Genomic DNA, 19951 nt, shown 5'->3' on the forward strand with positions numbered 1-19951 from the left:
TTATTTAGCTCATTGATAACTTCACTTGTATGCATACATGTGGCTCTCGGGCGTCCTCATTGGAATGACTATGGCTGATTATGGCTCGAGGCTTGTTCTCACTAGACTAGCCATAATGTTTATAGTGCTATTTGCATGATGCTGTTTGTCTTCATGGATTTCACCTGAGGAAGTTCTGAGGAGCGAAACGTTGTTCAGATAAAGCAAGTTCAAGTGATCAATGCAGTTCTTCAGATTCCTTTTCATGGTTTAGTCCGGCCCCTAAATGACAGTTGGGTCTAAAACAGCAAACTTCATTTTTGCAGTACAATCATTTCAATTAAATGAAAGTGATTAGCTCATTGTCAGTCCCAAACCTTAGTGTGTGTTTGCGCTTATGTCCTTACTGTGTTAATGTGCATGTTCTCATCCAATGAAAGCCAGGCGAAGCGGAGATTTTCCCAAAAATGAGATTTCCTGCTTCACTACCTTTCACTTCTGTGACTCTGGATAGGATAAGCATGTATGAATGACAAAATTGTCTTCATTTTTTAAAACACTAATACTGCCAGCTGTTGGACACAGGGGTGCACTTCAGTAAATGTAACTTGAGGATCTAATAAAATAAATCCCAGGCACCAATTTCACAGTTTGATCCAAAGTTGTAGTTTTTAATGATTTCAGAAAAAAGGCTGCAAAGTATTACTTTAAAAAAACACAGTAATACCCATCCCCACACACATTTAGAACAGGATCATGTTAGGCACAAAGTGGGTGGAAGGTGTACAGTGTGTGTTAATTCTGTCAGTACTTTTGATTTAATCCCTAAGCCCTTGTCTCTTCAGTCCTCTCATGCTTCCTCCCTTCAAAAAATAGCCGTAGAATCTCTTTGTTATACAAAAGCAGCATGGCGACGACATATACTCTTAATTTACTTTCCCTGTCAACCATATTGTTTCTACCGAGTCTTTGTCAGTGATATGTTACAGTAAGGAGGGAAGCATTAGAGGGTGTTCCAGACATGGCTGGGATATTTTAATATTCTAATGCCCTTCTCTCACTTTGCTCTGAAAAAACACCCTTCAGGTGTCCCAGCTCCATTCACTGCAGAAACGGCTTGGCCGGGCTGAAGTGTCCCAGGTTCTCACAGGACTTGAGCCAGCGCTGCACATTAGAGGGAGTGGAGGAGGCAGGGCCGCTCTGCAACACGCAGCAATAGCACGCCATGTCGGCCAGGGAGAACTCCTGCCCGGCCAGCCAGGGGCTGCGGCCCAGAGCCGAGTTCAGGGCCCGCAGGACAGCGGCCCGCTCCTTGGCACTGCCCTCTGCCAGCTGGAAGAAAGCCATGTCCACCCAGCTGTCCACCAGTGTGGCGAGAGCAGCGTCACTGGGGTAGGGGGACATCAGCTTGAAGAGGAACCGCGCCACGTTGGCCTCACCCTCGATGGGACACATGTTCTGGACACTGAACTTCATCTGCAGTTTGGGGACTGTGGATAAGGCAAAAGAAAGACATGGTTCCTGGTTAACAAGTGCACAAACATTTACCACAGCCAGATCATGTCAATAAGGCACATTTTTACAATATAAAAGCAAGGCTTGGAATGGTTAGACATGGCTATACTAAAACATGAGCTTTCACATTTTAAGTAATGTTATAAGCTATCTATATTGGTCAGAAAAGGCTCATTATATATTCCACAGCAAAAAGCCCAAAAGTTATTTTAGTTTGTAAATGAATTGTGACTGTGTGTTTCTACGCTTTCAAAAGTTACTCACACAAAAGAAAGTGAAAAAGCTCTACCTCCTTATCGCTCAAAGTAAATGAATCAAGTCCCTCACTCTTTGTTTACAGTTATTACTTTGGTAGAGTAAGGTATTGTATCTAGGGTATATTTCTCAAACCCCAGACACACCCAATAGAATCCCACACCCTAATTTCTATTTGGCCTTTTTGCTGTCATTTGTACAATGAAGGCCGAAATGGCAGACAAACGATGAACCAGCATATTAAAAGGAAACCAATTAACTTTGGCTATATATATATATTAGGGGTGTAACGGTTCACAAACATTTCGGTTCGGTACGTACCTCGGTTTTTTGGTCACGGTTCGGTTCGGTACGTTTTCGGTACAGCAGAATTTTTTTTCACAAAACATATATATATATTTTTTTATTATTATTATTAAACTGTGAATAATGTATTCACTCAAATAAATACAAAATATAATAAAATAAACATTAAGGTGCAGCATTTCGATGAACTGAAATAATCTGTATTTGAACTGTAGCCTACTGTACTAGCACCTAAGCAGCCAGTTTGACATTAGGACTTGCTTGTCATTTCATGTTTTTTTAAATAAAAATTAACTTGTCCACATTGCTTGCTGAAAGGGCAGATCTGCTGGCACTAACAATGTCTCCTGCTGTGGAGAAAACCCTCTCGCTAGGGACAGAGGTAGCAGATACAGCCAGGTAGCGCTTTGCTAACATGGCAACATAAGGATATTTGGTGTTTGTAATAGCTTTGGCTCGGTCTGATCTTTCTGCGAGTGGTGGAGGCTTACATGCTAGTGGGAGTTGGGTTTGCACTTCAGTCTTTTTTCTTTTGGTACCGGTGATATTCACGTTCGGGTGATGCCTTTTCAAGAGTGTGCAAGTTTGATGTATTGCCAGCCGCGTAACCAATGTTAGTTGAACAATGCCGACAAACAGCTTTGGTTCGGTCCACCTGTCTTTGTCCGTCATCCTTGTACGTAACTGCGAAACCAAAATGTTCCCAAACCGGAGACTTCAATGATGCTGGAGGATTTTCGAGCTCAACTTTATCTGCGTTCGCCATTAATTTTTGACAGTTCCTCAAATTACTGACTAAATTTGAACGCATCCCTCTGACCAGCTCTCATAGTATGCATCTCATCCAATGAAATGACTTGCTCGCTCTATGACGCGTTGAACCCAATGTGAGCAAATTACTCTGAATGCTGCGACGCAGCACCTGAGATTACTTCCAAAAAGTTATTCACGTTCTCAATTTTTTACGTTTAACGTTATATTCGTTCGGTACACTTCGGTACACACCTGTACCGAACCGAAGGGCCCGTACCGAATAATTTCGGTACGGGTACGTGTACCGTTACACCCCTAATATATATATATATTTTATTTTTTTATTTACTACCATATTTGAGCAGTTTTGATGCACTTGAGTTCATCCTGTAACACATGCCTCTCTCACTGTGCCTTACCATCTTTCCATATGAGGGTGAAGCCCAGCTGGAACATCTGGCGGGCATAGCTGTCTGCATGGCGCGGGCCGAGGCAGGACAGGAGCTGCGGCGGCACATTGGAAACTGAGGAGTGGACGTGGACCGTAGAGAGCACCCGGTAGCGCTGACACAGCACGCTGTGGAGCACCAGCAGGGTGAGGGGGGGCTGTGCTGGGTTGGCATTTATGACGATGTCACGGAGAGCGCCGAGGTCCTTGTGACATAAAAAAAGATAATGGAGGTAAATAGGTGTAGCATCGAAAATAAATAGAGTAGTACAATGTTTGTCTGCTCTCACTAGGCCAATACAGCCTGCACAAACTGGCAGTAATCAGTCCACACCCTCAATGTGCGTCAAGACAAATTCCAATATGAGCAGGTTTTTCAGGTTACAGTGAATCAAGAAAAAACAGCTTCAGAGAAAAAGTAAGTCAAACTATGTTATTTGCAAAAGAACGATGCATACTTTCAGTTTATGAAGGATACGTTCTGGCATCACTACACGGTGTTCAATAATACCTGGATACAGAACTTACTAGTATTATCCCCAGCTTCTTACCTTGCCAAGTAGTGTGTCCAGATTGGTGACTCCTGTGAAGGTTGTGGAGCTTGGGCTTTGGGAGGAGAGGCTGCTGCTGACCGTCAGGTCCAGGTCGGCGTCGGGGGTGGTCACCGTCTTGGCCAGGCCGTCCACCGCTGCTTTCAGCTCGTACAGTTTTCTCAAGATCTCATCCTGCCTGGCTTCCAAAGCTTTGACCGCTGGATCCACCTCGCCATTCTGGGGAGACGGAGAGAATTGACAACACAGTTTTCATTATTTGAGCAAAATCAAGCCATAGTTTTGTGTAAGCTGGTTTCTCTACAATGTACTGTTATTGCACATGAAAAGGCAGTATAGAGAACATATTTAATGTAGCCCCATTCTTGAGATCAAACAGTACACACAAATATATATGACTCAAGAAAGACATCTCATAAAAAGATGTTAAAGACTAAACCTAGACTTAGTTTGGTCTTGTATAATCATGATCAAGTAATACATTACTACAGTAATCAATATATCTGACAGCTTTGGTTACTATACAAAACAAGATTTTTGCACACATAAAAAGGATGTATAAAACATGATTGTTTGCACTAAAGTAAACCCAGCAACACATATAATACCCAACAAGTTCAGCTATATGATTAGCTAATACATCTTTTTATTTTTTATTGCCAGAACTATTTCGATCGTTTCCATGCAAAAAATTAAAATCCTCATCATCCAGCTTCTCAAATGTGAGGACGTTTCTGCAAATATTTTACATTTTAGGAGAACATGTTCCTTGTAATGCTAAGAACCCTTTACTTGAGTAACGTTTTCAATGCATGACTTTCACTGGTAACAGTATCTGAATACTACTTTGACCACTGCATAGCTGAATCAAGGGTTTGCTATGTAGACATACCATCATGATGTGCACTTTGACGCGTATAATTGACAGCACAACACAATTATAGAGACTATATAACAGTGTCATCAACTTAGTCGTTAAATAATCGTTAACGTCTCATAGAATATTGTGTAGTAGTAATTGTTGCATCAGCCATAAGTGATTTTCCTGCCAAGCTAACTTAGCTCGCTAGCAGGAGAGCTTAGACAGCTAATGCTAATACACGACGCAAAATGCGCATGTATCAAAACGTGGGAAACTAAACGAAATGCAAGCAACAACAGGAGTAAAATACAAGCTAACCAAATACAAAATATATATAAACCTGGTCGAAATTAAACCAGTTATGAGTTACCTGAAGCGCGTGTTCAGAGCATAGATCTGAGGTGCAGCTGTTCCCTTGCTGCCCGTGGATATTTGGTAAGGTGTACATGCAGGTTGGTAAATCGGGCTTTAGGAGGCTTCCACAGACGGGCTTTACCTGGTACATGGACATGTTGGAGGACAGTAAGCGCTCTGTCAGAGACAAAACAGTTAAAAACTAAATCACAGGCGGGCATAGACAGGCTCTTCTGGGCTGTGTGATGTTGACAGGCGGCGGGGCAGCAGCGGCTCCCGGACCAGACTACTCTCGCGGTAACAGGGAAGAGGCATCAGTGACGTCACATCCGGTGGAAAATAAAATATGGCTGAGGTGATGTTTCTTTTATTATAACATAATGAACATCATACATTTTGTGTACGAAAAAGGTTCGCATCAAGGCTAGACATAATAAATCAAATAATAATAATACAAAATTACATTAAATAAATGCAAAAAAAAGACAAATAAATAGTTTCAGATTAAATATCGGCTGTGGTGAGGTGGTAAATAGTTTGAATGAATCAGAAGAACCAGAATAAGGAAAAGGTTGTATTGCCAAGTAGGTATGGGTGTCACTTTGTTAGAAAAAGTGGTGGGGACAATTTCTCCAGATTTAACATCAGCATAGCAGAAGACGAGCGATGTCCCTCTTCTGGGTGTTGAACCTCAAGCACCTGCATGATAAACCAATGCATAGACCTCTGGACCACCAATGTGTGTTCAGACCTAGGTTCAAACCAATGAACGCCCAGCTATAGGCCTTGTTGTGATGTGATTTGGATTTAATTTGTACCTTGATGCACACAACGAACACACAGGTAAGTACAAAAATAAGTAAACTGGAATAAATACAGGAATACAATTCCAATAATAAATAAATTTATAACAAATGTACTTTCAATTGCTCTGAAAGTTTCAACAAGTGCACGTGTCTTTAACAATATATTTGAGTTGCTATAATATTTTTATTTCACTTCCTCTGACCAGTCCCACTTTTATTTGGAAGCTTTGTGTGAAGTTGTAAACAGTGCAAGGAAAGCTTACAGCACCGGGGATTTCTGGCGTATTCATGTTCTATAAACCTTAAAGCCCCCTGAGACAAAAGTACAATTTGTGATATTGGGCTAATTAAATAAACGTTGATTTACTTTTATTGATGTATTTGACGCAATAATTGATTGATTGATTGAAAAGTTTATTAACAGCTTGTATATTGGGTACAGTACAGTACAGCTCAAAACATACAATTGTTAAGGGGATGCAGACCAGAGAAAGACTTTCGTCTTGTTTACATCAGGGTCCCCCATTTCCAATTCATCATGTCATTTAAGACATATAAGACATATTTGACATACAGATGGCTTATGTACAATTTACATACAGGTGGTTTTTTTACATACAGATTGCTTGTTTACAATTTTAATTTTAGATTTCGTTCTAATACATCATAACCGGACATTTAAGACATACCAAGTCTACAGATATACAGTTAGTAACAGAGTCTAAAATGCGAGTATATACATAGATGGGGGGGGGGGGGGGCTTGGACGACAGTTGAGCGAAGGTTGAGATTTGTACCATTACCGGGGCCAGTTTTGCAATGCCTCCCCAAAGGTGCTCTTTAAGAGAGGTTTTGAAGGTAAGTATAGTTTTACTTTCCTTTACAGTTGTGGGAAGAGCGTTCCACCTTGATGTGGCATAATTGCGAAACGTGTATTCCCCCTTTTTTGTGCCAAATCTGGGTTTCACATGATTTGTGGAGCTCCCTCTGGTGTTATGATCATGGTATTCCTTGACCTTTGGGAATAATTTTGACATGTACATGGGTACCATAGAGGTGTAGTGGATCTTGTAGACCAGGCCCATTGCAAGTAGCTGTACTCTGTCGTCTACTCTAAGCCATCCTAGGTTGTCAAAGTGGGCAGAGGTGAGGTGGGTTCTAGATGAAAGGTCAAGCAGTAGTCTGACCAGTTTATTTTGCGATGTTTGAAGTTTTATTTTTAGCGCCTTGGAGGTGCTATGGTACCATGACGTGCAAGCATAGTCATAGTACCCTTGAATGAGTGCTCCTGCAGAGTTTTCAGGGTGTTTTTGTTTACCAGAGAGGAGATCCGGTATAGGAATCTAGTTATTTGATTGACTTTTTTTATTACATTGGATGCCATTTTGTCACAGGAGAGGTTTGCCTCAAGAATAGATCCTAGGTATGTAATTTCCTTCTTACTTGTGACAATAATGTCGCCCACTGCAACTGAGAAGTCGTCGGATTTGCTGAGATTATGTTTCGAACCGAAGAGAATGGACTCTGTTTTACCCAGGTGTAATGATAATTTATTTATAAGAAGATAGCCTACACTTCACTTCAGAGCCCTCAAGAGCCAGATGTTTATTAGCGTCAAACAGGGGTGTAAGGGATGGGATTTCTAGCAGGTTTGAGATTTTTGATTTTGAAGCTCTTCTCCAGTATAGCAGTGAGATAACGCACACATTTACAAGCAGTTTAACACTCCAGTCCAGCAGGTGGCGGCAATGCACCTACACGTTAACCTCATTAAAGAATAATTCATTTGAATGAAATGTTTGGTATAAAATCACATCCATGGATTTCAAAGTAGAGGAGCTGTTAGGTTAATGTGTTATTTATTGTATAATGTATTATACAGTGACATCAGTTATGGGCGATCAAATGTATTGGCATGATACTTTCCACGTGCACTAGAGGACGCCACCGTCTCATTTCTCAAATCCCAACTTTCTGAGTGCAGGAGGTCAGCAGTCAACAGAGGAGATGGTCATTCTATGGACGTCTTTATACATCCATGGTATGAACTCGTGCATCACAACCATAGACTGTATAAATATCACAACATAGCTATCAAATAAAGATTGTTTTTTCACGATGCAATGTATTTATATTTAAATTGAAAAAGGAAGTCACATTGACCTGAGTACAGAGAATATAAAATATATATTAATTTTATATAAATATTCAATCTCTCGTTTAATTATTCTAGACAAATGTGGGAACATGTCTGAAGGCCGCATTATCATGATTAGTATTTACTACAACATGTAGTGTGTAATACATCCTGAGAACAGGTGTTTAATGTGTGTTGTGAATAATCATATGCAATCAGTACAAAACAGCAGCCATTGTTTTAACATATGTATTGTATGAACCTTGCTGTCTATCAAAATGTTGCATACTTTTGCTTTTGTTTTGCTTTCAGTGTAATCTGACATGACCTATCTTTACAAAAGAAAGCAACTTGTTGTGAGGTTTTTACACATTACCTGTTGTGACATTACTTAACAGGGTTTTAGCCAGAAGTAAAACATTCTTGCAAATGTCAGCCTCCTTTCTCATACATATTAATCCTACATGACAACTCCCAAAGTGTGGTTTAAGCAAGCTATTACTACGCCGTTTCAGGAGCAGATGTTTCTCTGACAGGAATATAAACAACACTGAAACATTTGGTCTTGTTCTCCATGCCACCCATGATGGCATTTCATATCTACATGACAAATAGGCCTTCTGAAACCGTAAGTTAATATTGGCAAATGTACCTAACATTTTAAACAAGTGGTGGCTCTTAATTATGTCATAAATAATGGTCAAATCGAACCACATTTGTCAGAAATACTTACATTTAAGAAGGTAATGAAATACGCAGATATCTATGCACATTTATAAAAAATTATAATATAGTTGTAACCTTGTGTCTAATCTTAGTTATCAGGAGCTTTTAGCTGCAAGTGAAGTCAGCTGTCTACAGTCACCGTTATTATCTCAGCTGTAGAGACGGATCCTGGAATGCAGGTGATAGATACTTAAAATGTATTTTGCACATACATTTCAATAGTCTACATTGGAATTTGAGATGTAGTAGAATTTTGTATCTTGTGACTCATACAGTCTGCGTCTGGTTTTGTCGCCTGACATTAACATCTCTGTGATTTCTTCTGGCAAGATATAAACTAAGCTATTTTAGTTCTGTCTGCTTCAGTCCTATCTATCAGTCAACTATTACACCGGCCTAGCCTGTGTTATTCAATCACAAATGATCTTTTGATTTAATCAAACCTGGAAACAAAATGCTTTACCAGGAAGCAATTGAAGCATCTGTAACTTTGCCTGATACTTGGCTCTCCTTTGACATGCAGTCTCCTTCTTCTCTGTCAGAGGAACCGGCTTAGTACTGTTTCACACTCCAACTACATCCTGTCCTCTTAAGCAAGAGGTCTATAATGAAAATGTACAATTAAGTTTACTGTTTCAACAGCTTGTTAACCCTAAATTATTCACTTTCTGCAGCAAGAGAGAGGGAAGGTTAATAGGGCCGGTGCATAAGGAGGGAGGGAGGGGGGGGGGGGGTTGATGCTAGGGCCAACCTGGCTCTGGTGAGTCAGATCTGATGGCCAGAGTAAGACAGAGATAGAAACTGAGACTAAGGAGGGAGCTGAAATCTGACAGATCACAGTAGTTCTTTTAATCATGTAGGAAACAATTGACATGGAGTCTGTCAGGCTGTAGTTTGTCAAGCTGAAGGTAGTATGGGTGTAGTGCGGGGAGTGACTTATGTCTTGTAGTGCTGTCAGGAACAATTATACTGGATCACTGACAGAGAAACAGCGTGTGGCCTGATGCAACGAATACTTAGAAATGCTCAGAGTTGATAAGAATCCCTTAAGGAATAGTTTTACATAATGTTAAGTGACTGTAAATGAAACGACTGATTCCACTCTCATATTTGTGAATTAAATATGAAACGTCAGCGAGATTCTGGTTAGCCGTGTAGCGCAACAATCCTTGGTAAAAAGAAAGCTGCCTATACAAGCACCTCACAAATAAATACATTATTATATTTAGTTTAACCTGTACATTGCTGTAGTGTATTAACAACAATGTGATGTTTTACAGGGGTTCTGTGCCAAATCGTTTCTGACATGGGGGTCATGGTCATTGGTTGCCTAGCATCAGTTAAGAGCATCAGTTAAATAAATAAATTAAGATCAAGTTTGTGCACATTTTCAGGTGGTTTTCTTTTTGTTGTTGTTGTTTTTAATGCTGATCTTATAGTCTGTGATATGACAGTCTTTGTTCTGTGCTGAAAATGTGGTAGGAGAAGGCACATTTTGTTCTGTAATCAGGCTCACCCTCAGAAATGCTGACATCTTTCAGGCTGTGGTTGGACTGTGGTAGAACCAGGCACAATCATGTCTCTTATTGAAATCAAAGTTAAGAAGCGTAGCTAGAGTTCATTTATGTTATAAACTGGAAAGGAATCGATCATATCGCTGTACATGTGGAGTGTTTTGGGTGTGCGGGGATAGGATTAGCTGTACGCAGCTACTGTTATTTGTACAGCTTTTAGGAGATTAAAGGTATATACTTATACTGTATGTAATATATGCTATAAAGTATATTATTAAAAGGTGAAGTTACATATACCTGTCTACTGCTCAACGACAGCCATTACTCAGTCTGAGGGTGAGTCAGCACATGTGACAGCTAATCAGGGGTTTAAGCCGGGTGTGGCATTTTGTTGCTAACTTGCATTAGTGATGTCTCGATGTCTGTAAATACAACCTCAATTAGCGGAAATGTAAACAACACGCTCATGGCACAAGGGAAATAGATTGCTAGAAATCAACTTCCACGATCGCCCTTTGTGTGTCGGTTGTGGCAAATTATATATGCATGGCCTATCATTCATTAATGAAGGGACGCTGCATGCAGACATCATAAGCAGAGGCTCAGGACCAGGGCTTGTTGGGGAACAGAGGCAGTGCGGTCATCTCCTGCATTATGGATAAAGTTCCTTCACAGAGCTCACAAAGCCCATTCAGTCATCCTAACACGCCAGTTAAATCTTTTACGACGCTCTTCCCTGTTCCTACTATCAGGTAGCAACTTCTCTCATACCTCCAGGCTCCAGAACACTGGAAATTAGACAAAATATCCGTGTCAGAGCAGAGATGCCAAATGCACAGCGGACGTCCCACCGGTTCAACTTCATGTTACTTGGTTTACTTGATCACTTCAGTTTGTTATCAGATGAAGATGGAGTGCACATTAAAGTTTCACACAGACTTAATCAGTAAGGTGAGCCTGGCACTCCTTTCTTGATATGAGTTTTTGGTGACAATGAAGTGAGGGCATTAATAATTGAAGTGCAAAGCAGACAATCGGGCTAAGCCTATGTGTCCATCCTAAAGCGCCCATCCAGATAAATTGCATGATACAGTATCACACAACATGTTTCGATAAAAAAGTAAAGTTGATCCATATTGCTGCATCCTTACACTTAAAGGTGACAATACTGCTACTCTAACCTCTGCTACAATGACTTGAACTACTGAAATCAGCTCCAAGTCATTTTCATTGTAATTCTTCTGTAACCTCTCTCTTTATTCCCTTCATTTTGAGCATACATACGGACAACCCCATACGTCATTCTCAGTAATTTTATGATTTTCACGATTTTCACACATTACCATATGACTTGGGTTTATTGCTCAAATAATAATAATAAGGGAACAGAACTTTTCCAAACAAACTTGTATAAAATAATGTGTTACACCATTTGTTTTGCTTTTTACTGATAATAGAGCTATATTTTGAATGCCAGTATTTTTGAAATAATATGAAGACCTCTTTCATAGCCACATTGCCTTCCAACAACTGATGTTGTTTTTTATTTTCGTCTCATTTTCAGCTAGGGCTGGGAAATATTTCAAAATTGTGATATAAGACTAGATATCTTAATAAAAGTGTTTTCTTATCCTGGTTCTAAAGGCTGGTTTATGTTAGGTGCTGTTTTTTGAAGTAACCAGATTGACTAGCTTTTGTATTATTTGTGCTTTACCCATTTTGTGAAAGCACCAATAATGTTTATCCTACAATATTGTTGCAATATTGATATATTAAGATATGTTCCCATGATATTTGATGTTCTCCTTATTGCCCACCCCTACTGTCAGCCATCAAGGACTGCTGGGCATTATTGGCCTGTCCGATCTGTGCTCTCCTAGAGAAACAGAGATACGGTGTCTCTCTCTTCCTCCCTCCGCCCTTGAGTCCAGGTAATCTATTTGTCACATTATCTCGTACTCCTGCTGTCCCGACGCAGCACATCCAGCAGTCAGCGTCGACCTGTTGGCTCACATTTCCTTCCTGTTTACCAGTCACTTCTCCTGACCTGCTGGGGTCACAGCTCCATTGTGTATGGCTTGTGTTTCCTACTGGCTTCCCCAACCTTGTCCCACTTTCAGCCTCCCATACCCCCCACCCCCACTCCTGTTCTCACCCCTCCAGAGAGCCGGCCAGAAACTGATAGCAGTAGACATGGGTACATGATGATCTGATAAGTGTTGTGTCTCTCTACATGTCTATAGTGTTTTTGTTTTGTCTGAAAATGTGTTTAAATGACATGCTCTAAAATGCATATGCATGGAAAAGCAAAATGCAGGCATTATTCAGGCTTATAATTAAAGTCAGTTTTTTGGTTTACTTCACAAATTCTTAATACGGATTTACAATACTAAACTCTGCAGGGGTCTCTCTTATTTTGGTCTTTGCTCTTACTACTGCAAGTTACTTACTACTAATTGTAACTTGCATGATCTCAAAAGCTTGTTTCGCTTTATCTTATATGTTTTATTTTGAATATTAAGATTTGTCCTTCATTGAGGTCTATACTGATAATGCCCAGGAGGTAACTTATTTGAACATGTTAAATTGCTAATAAATCTATATGGCTTCATGACAGTATCACTTATTAATGACATGTATTATATGTTAGGACAAACACAGGCAGTGTGTGCCCTGCTGAAGAAGGAACACTCTGAAACCCTCTCTGATTATTATTTACAGCACACCCTCTGAATCTAGCAGCAGCATCCTACACTTGTGATCCTGACCTCATGCTAATACCAGGCTATGACCCACAGCTGTGAGTGGCAGGTGTGTGCTGTAAACACCAGGTTCCCCCTGTAATATAAAGGTAATTGAAATGACACTTAGGTGGTGCCACCGGCAGAACGTGTTGCTCTGTATTTTAGTGCCTCTAGTTGGTGCGTAATAGGATAAAGCAGTTGTTAATTTTGATCCCATGAATCCTGTAAATGTAGTGCATAAAAACGATATGCTATTTACAGTCTCTTGGAGGGAGGAAGCCAAGCTGTAAGAGCGTCAGTCTTTTGTCTGAGAGTTTTGGTTATAATGATTGACTCTTTAATATATGCTGAGCAAGCTCTCCTGCACAAGAAAACCTGGAAGGCTAGCATCCTTAGCTATAGCTTTCGGCAGAATTTGCATCTTCTTTTGCACACACAATCCCTGATGTGCGTGTATTGGGGATGATGTGTTTGCATGGATGGCGGTCTGACCTTATATTTGATTTTTGCAAATGCATTGGTTTTTGTGTGACCTGTCTGGGTGTGTATGTGCTGCACGAAGGTTCAGATGGGTTTATTTACAAAGATGAGGTCAGGTGTCACTCGATCCAGCCGCGGTGACTCTCAGGTGGTCATCAAGGTCACCTCCTTTGCTTTTTCCCTGCGCTAGCTCTGAATCTATAACCTCCCATACACACAAAAAAACCACACCGAAACACACCTGTAATGTATACACCTCAAATAGAAAGCCTGTGTGTTCAGGACACTTCTAATATACCTTACACTGTCTGACATTCAGTCCCATTTAACGCTGTGGAGACTACAAAAATGTGAAGAAAACCGTGTTTCTCTTGTACAAAGGCACATCTGAACGATGATGTATATGGATGTCCACTTCCTATTGGTTACTAAAACCATCTTGTGTATATGACACATTTCAACACTCCCTTCATAACCATATTGCATTTTTTTCATGCCACCCTGTGTGATCTGAGTATAAGACATACAAAAACATGCAAATATGTACACTTAATTCAAAATAACAAAGAACAGCCACAGGATTTGGATTTTATAAATTTTATTTTCTCAGTAATTTGGGAGTTTTTTTATACATTTGGGAAATATAGCTTTATGATCTGTCTAAAACTTAGGAAAAAGACACAAAAAAATAATAATCATGATGTGAATGTAGATGTCTATGGACCAGAGTAAGTCTTGCAAAAAAAAAAAAAAAAAGTAAATATCTAACAGTATGGAAATTGATTGACTAGAGCCCTTGAAGCAGTGGGGGTAGGGGTAGGGGGGGGGGGTCAGATCAGGTTGGAGAGATGGAGTCCAGTTGTTTAGGACAAGATCATGGCCTGGAACTCTGTGGAGAAAATAAACAGCGATAATGAGATTATTATTTCTCACCTGTCCGACACCTGTCTCAGTGTAACTCTAAACTGTGAGTATTTTTTATAAAGTACCAAAAAATATGTGAACCCATCCAGAGAAAGAGAGCGAACAGGTCTCAAAAGCATGTCATTGACACAATTTTGTCTAACCAATTGAACTCTAATATGACATACACTCAATAGAAACACTTTGCTGGTGTCCGTTTTGAGATCCTAGGACAGAACAAGTGTGAGGGTACATAGAGGGTGTCACTATGATTGCTGCTCATCTTACTTCAGTGATAGCCTTTATAACTGTCTCTCTTTCCTGCACAACAAGACTACTTTAGGAATATGACACATTTAGTGAATCTGCATTCTAATGTAATATCTAATAAATGTGCAGAATTGTTCCTCAGCGTAATTGTTTTGTAATTACACACAAACATGCTTGTCTTGTATTATGTGTATATGAAATTATTGGACATCCGCTCACCATCTGCTCCAATGCGGCCGTCACTGTCATCATCAGCAGCGCTCAGGAAGCCCTTGGTCTCCTTGTCTGTCAGAACGCGAGCCCCTGGGGAAAACCTCTGGAGGAAAAACCTGTCGTACAGAGAAAGACAAAGAAAACCTCAAGTTAGAGGGAACCGCTGGATGATGTGTTGTGAACACAACTGCAATGGGCCACATTTACAGTCCCTGTCCCATGTCATCCTGAAAGTTGGATAAACTAACAATGGACACAGACTTTCCATTCGCTGCATCCCTTCTTGTGAAATAATATGCAGAAAACTGAATGGAAATCTGATAATGTTCCAAAAAGACTTCAAACTATCCCGCTGTGAAGATACTACAGTTAGTAAACTGGCAGTTCACTCACTTGAGCTCTTCCTCCTCAACAAAACCATTGCCATCATTGTCCAGGATCCCGAAAATCTTCTTCACGTCCGCAGGGCTCTTCTTGGTGAGCCCACACAGCGTGAAGAACTTCTTGGGACAGAAGGAGTCTGGTGCTGGGGGAAATAAAGAAAGTAAAGTCAGGAACAGCATCATGAAAAAACACTTGACTAAAAGGAAATCATTAGCAAAAGCTCGTTTTTTTCCTTTAATGAAGGTTTTTATTTTAATGACATTACTTTTACAATTGGTCTTTTCTGTATTTGGATATTAGTTATTCTTCCTGTTTATCTATGTCTTAATTTAATGTCCTCGTGATTTCCACACTACTTGCACAATTGTAAGACAAATGAAAATGAGGATGTGCTCAGTTATAAAAAAAATAAAATATTTCTCATCAAAGAAGAAAACAGGCATGGCATTATGAAGTGGTGTAATGCACCTATCCTTGAAGAAAGGGCACAAAATAGGAAGAAGGTATTTGTCCTGCATGTGGATGTTTTTTTATTTAAGGGTTTGAGAGGCCAGTTTTTATTGATCTCTGACCTCCAGTGACACCAACAGTATCATATCTGTTATATCTTTAATTAACACATTCTGCCAATCCATCCTGTCAAAATCACCTCAGATTGTTTGATTACTGTACTGATCTAAGCCCAATGTGCATACATGTATCTTTAACTGTTCATTTGTGTCTGTCTTCCGGCTTTCACAGAAAGAGATAACCCTATTGTCTGGCTCCAGTACAACGACTGTATAGAATTAAAAAAAGAGAAATATCTAACAAAGAGAGCAATAATGATATTGGTGGAAGACGATACCTTGGCAGTCCTTGATAGCACTGTCGATGGCATCAGCGGAAAGGATAGATGAGAGCGACATTGTTTTCCTGTAGGAGGAACCACCATGGTGAATTATTAACACATTAAGCCCAGTCACAGCAGCAAACTCTCAAACTTGACACTGATGGAGAACGAAATGTTTGCAGGTGACAATGACACTGAAAAGTTACTGCAGCGACCGGCCATGAATCTCAATAAGTTCCCTTTTTAAAGTATTTTTTGGAAAAGAAAGGATATTATCTAATCCAACGGACTGAAAATAATAGAGACAACTTTCCCTGGTCTTTTGTCACCTTGTGCAAATAAGTCTCCCCTTTTACGCACGGAATTACTGCACCTGACATCTGACTAGGAAGCAATTAAAGTGCTCTAAATGTACAGTAGCGAACCTTTCCTTAAGAAAAAGTTTTAAAACAAAAAAGAAATCAGCCACTTCCCATCAGAAGCAACCTTTTTCCGAGTCCACACTTACCTTGTTTCGGTGGTTTTCTCCCGGTCGGTGATGTAGCAGAGAGGTAAGGCTGTGGTGACTGCTGTCCGTCAAGGCGGATTTATATAGGTCTGATTGCAGTGACAAAGGGGATTGCTTGAGTTACCTGTCTATGGATCAAATTCTAACTGCCCGCCCCTGATCCAATTTCTCAGCTAACTAATTAACCTTTACTATTGATAACGCCCAGGGCAGGAAGACCGGACCGTGGACATTTGTAGCGCCCTTGTAAATAGCAAATTACGTTAAAAAGAGCGTTCTTCTCCCCTTTCACCACTCCCTCCTCCTGTCATCCCGGCCCGCCCCCTCCTCCTCTCACCTTTACAATTGTACAGTACAGTAAATGCAGGGAGGATACTGCAATCTCTCTCTCGTTTTTCTCCCTCTCTTGCTGTTTCTGCAACCCCCCCTCCGCCTCCTCACCCCACCCTTATCCTTTCATGCAGATATCCTTTTACAGGCAGCAGTCCTAAAATGAGCACATCTCAGCCATGCACATCCCACTGAAAGCGTGCCCCAGCTATCATTACATTTGAGGTGAGTGAATGTGGGTTAGGGTTAAATGTCAGCTGACAATGCACTTTTCATTGCATATTTGTTTGCAATTTTAATTTGAGATTATTGAGACACCTGAGACTGAGAGGTCAGCCCATGGACATCCTCTTGTCTGGCACTCTGTGGTGCTTCACCTGTCCACAAATGCCTCGGACATTAAACATCTACCTGCCCTTGTTAGGATGCTGTTTTAACAGATTTAAAGGTTCAATATGATAATATATTTACAAATCTGAAATAACCCTAAGCCAGAGTAGGTCTAGTGTAGGAATACTATGTTACAAGTAAAAGTCCTGCAACGAGTAAAAGTACAAAACTATTAGCATCAAAACATAAAAAACATACTAAAAGTATCATAAGTAAAAGTACTCATTATGCAAATGGCCCATTTCAGAATAATGTTTTTATTATAATTATTGATGCATTAAAGTGTTATCAAAGCTGCTAAAGTTGCAGCTAATTTGTATTTTTTTGTTTACTGCAGTAAACTAAAGTCTTATTTAAGTGTTGATTATATTTCAAACAAAATGTGTAAAGTTGCATACAATGGAAATACTCAAAATTGTATTTAAGTAGGTACATGTACTTAGTTCCATCCTCTGCCCTAAACACATAACATGCTCATCAGTGAATGTCAGGGAAGCCAGTGCCCTCTAACCTTCTCATTCTCTCACACTGACCAGGCGACAGCCTCACTAAATTGCTTTATCAACTGTGCTGATGAAGGGACCCGAGGTCACATTCGGCTGTCGGTGTCCCATCCCTCCTGGATGTTGATGATGATGCAGAACGCCCCAGGTAAACACATGCCCCTTTCAAATGCAGATATAGCAGTCAGGGGTCACCCAGGGCTGAGCACTGGCCTTGAGTTTTGGATCATTTGTCCCATTTGGTCTGTGTGTTTCTTCCAGTTTTCTGGAGGCCAGAGCAGCACACTGGACTTTGTTGTTTGTCCAATTTTCCCAGGTGCAAAGTGACCAATTCAGGTTGTCTTTTTTGAGGGCATTTGTGGCCCACAGCGGACACATTCAGGGGTCATTAAGCAGGGTCCTGAGAGTGTTCACTGCAGCAGCACACAGGAAAAAAGGTTACTTCCTTCAATGAAATAGGTTTAGCTGAAGGTCTGTATATGCAGCAGCAGCATTATGGAGCAGCGAGGGACAGATTTGCATGATGACAGGAGAGAAAGTATTTATGTTTTTAACATTACCAGCTGATCACTACATCTTATTTCAATAAATCAAATCAGGTCCCACCGAGATTTGAACTCGGATCGCTGGATTCAGAGTCCAGAGTGCTTACCATTACACCATGGCACCGTCTATTACAGGTCATTCCTACAATATTATTAAGGGGAGACTTTGGGACACCCTTAATTATATAACAAGAGGTAGGGGTACAGCAGACCCCGGCCAAATCCCTCATTAGAAGTCAGCACCTTTTGTGCGTAAAGTAGGCAACGGGGAATGTTGACAGTGCTGCTTTCTAGCAAGCGTCAGCTGGCGACCGTGAACAGCAGGTAATGTTGGCCTGATGCTGTGTCATGATACTTAATCATTATTTAAAGGTCTGACGACAGAAAAGGGAATTAGTTTGAAATCGGAAATGTTTTGTATCGATAGAGTTTTTGTATGATTGATATGGGCATGAACTTTACGCACAGTAAGCCTACGTGTTTAATTCATTGACAGCATCCTGGCCTCTTTCATTATATAATTAAAGCTTGTATCTCCAGTAGTTTGTCATTGTCAACCCTCCCTGCACCTAATCATGGTGTCAACTTGATAACGGGGCACTTCAACACGTGACGTCAGATAGTGCAGAACTAGTAAAGCTGGACTCCTGAGAAACTAAATCATCTCCTCCAGCCAGGCTGTGTAAAGAAGAGACTGACGACACCGGATCGAGAGCATGGTGCGACTTTGCTGACAGCCGGTTCATGATGTCATCCGCCATGATGATACCTCCCAGACTATACTGTTACTCGCTATCACTTATTTAATTACATTCGTTAATGTTCTTTACACGACTCACTCCTGAACATGTAGATTGGCCGGAGCCGATCCTCCTTTGTCTTTTATCGCCTTCTTTGTTTTTCGGAAATAAGACTTTATTTAACTTATTCAGACCGTCCTCCTTGTCGACCTGCAATCCATGTCAACACTGCAACATGTCAATTTATGCATTTTAATCGTATGTCCAATATTTACATCATTATTTTTAAACAATTAGATGACATCTCATTCAAACGACATTTTAACATTTCTTCACTTCTTCACAAAAAAAATAGGAATTTGGGCTACAGATATTTAAACAACATTTTTCAGAATTGCCCCTTAACTTTAGTGTTATTTGTATTTTTTATTTTGCAGTTAATGCATGAGTTAATATGGGCCTTACAACCTAAAAGACTATAAAGGAACGCTTCAAATATAGGACTAATATGTCCATGTCGTTGTCTTTATTGTCAGATAATTTAAGGGGATCTGTTCCAAAGTCTATTACTGTTAAAGGACGTTACACCATCTTGTGGCAGGGGATGGCACACACAGCCTAGTGTGTACTGACTAAACTTAACCTGTGTGTGTGTGTGTGTGTGTGTGTGTGTGTGTGTGTGTGTGTGTGTGTGTGTGTGTGTGTGTGTGTGTGTGTGTGTGTGTGTGTGTGTGTGTGTGTGTGTGTGTGTGTGTGTGTGTGGCAATTCATACAATTTATTGTATTTTTTATTGACTCATCGATATCTCTATAATGATTGGACAATCTTTAAAGAATATTAAACATAAGGCTTTACCTTTTTTTAAGTTATTATCAGTAGATTAACACTTGCATTTGTTGTCT

The 19951-nt window shown here is 40.3% G+C and overlaps 2 protein-coding genes across 3 annotated transcripts; both read right to left on the reverse strand.

Annotated features, from left to right (window-relative positions):
• Positions 1–621: 621 nt before the first annotated feature.
• On the reverse strand, positions 622–5345 carry aimp2 (aminoacyl tRNA synthetase complex interacting multifunctional protein 2). 2 transcript variants are annotated; one of them, XM_034220032.1, is made up of 4 exons: positions 5166–5345; positions 3808–4026; positions 3228–3462; positions 622–1469 (listed from the first exon to the last, which is right to left on the reverse strand). In XM_034220032.1, exons 1-4 carry the CDS (start codon positions 5178–5180, stop codon positions 1081–1083), a joined length of 858 nt encoding a protein of 285 aa, XP_034075923.1. In that variant the 5' UTR covers positions 5181–5345; the 3' UTR covers positions 622–1080. The 2 variants fall into 2 exon arrangements, with proteins under 2 accessions (XP_034075923.1, XP_034075922.1); XM_034220031.1 differs by having other exon boundaries at positions 5040–5339.
• Positions 5346–14194: 8849 nt separating this feature from the next.
• On the reverse strand, positions 14195–16796 carry pvalb8 (parvalbumin 8). Its single transcript, XM_034219953.1, has 5 exons — positions 16541–16796; positions 16048–16115; positions 15210–15342; positions 14823–14932; positions 14195–14319 (listed from the first exon to the last, which is right to left on the reverse strand). Exons 2-5 carry the CDS (start codon positions 16106–16108, stop codon positions 14294–14296), a joined length of 330 nt encoding a protein of 109 aa, XP_034075844.1. The 5' UTR covers positions 16109–16115; positions 16541–16796; the 3' UTR covers positions 14195–14293.
• Between the last annotated feature and the right edge of the window lie 3155 nt (positions 16797–19951).

Source organism: Gymnodraco acuticeps, unplaced genomic scaffold (assembly GCF_902827175.1).
Source record: "Gymnodraco acuticeps unplaced genomic scaffold, fGymAcu1.1, whole genome shotgun sequence".
In the NCBI taxonomy this organism is placed as follows: domain Eukaryota; kingdom Metazoa; phylum Chordata; class Actinopteri; order Perciformes; family Bathydraconidae; genus Gymnodraco; species Gymnodraco acuticeps.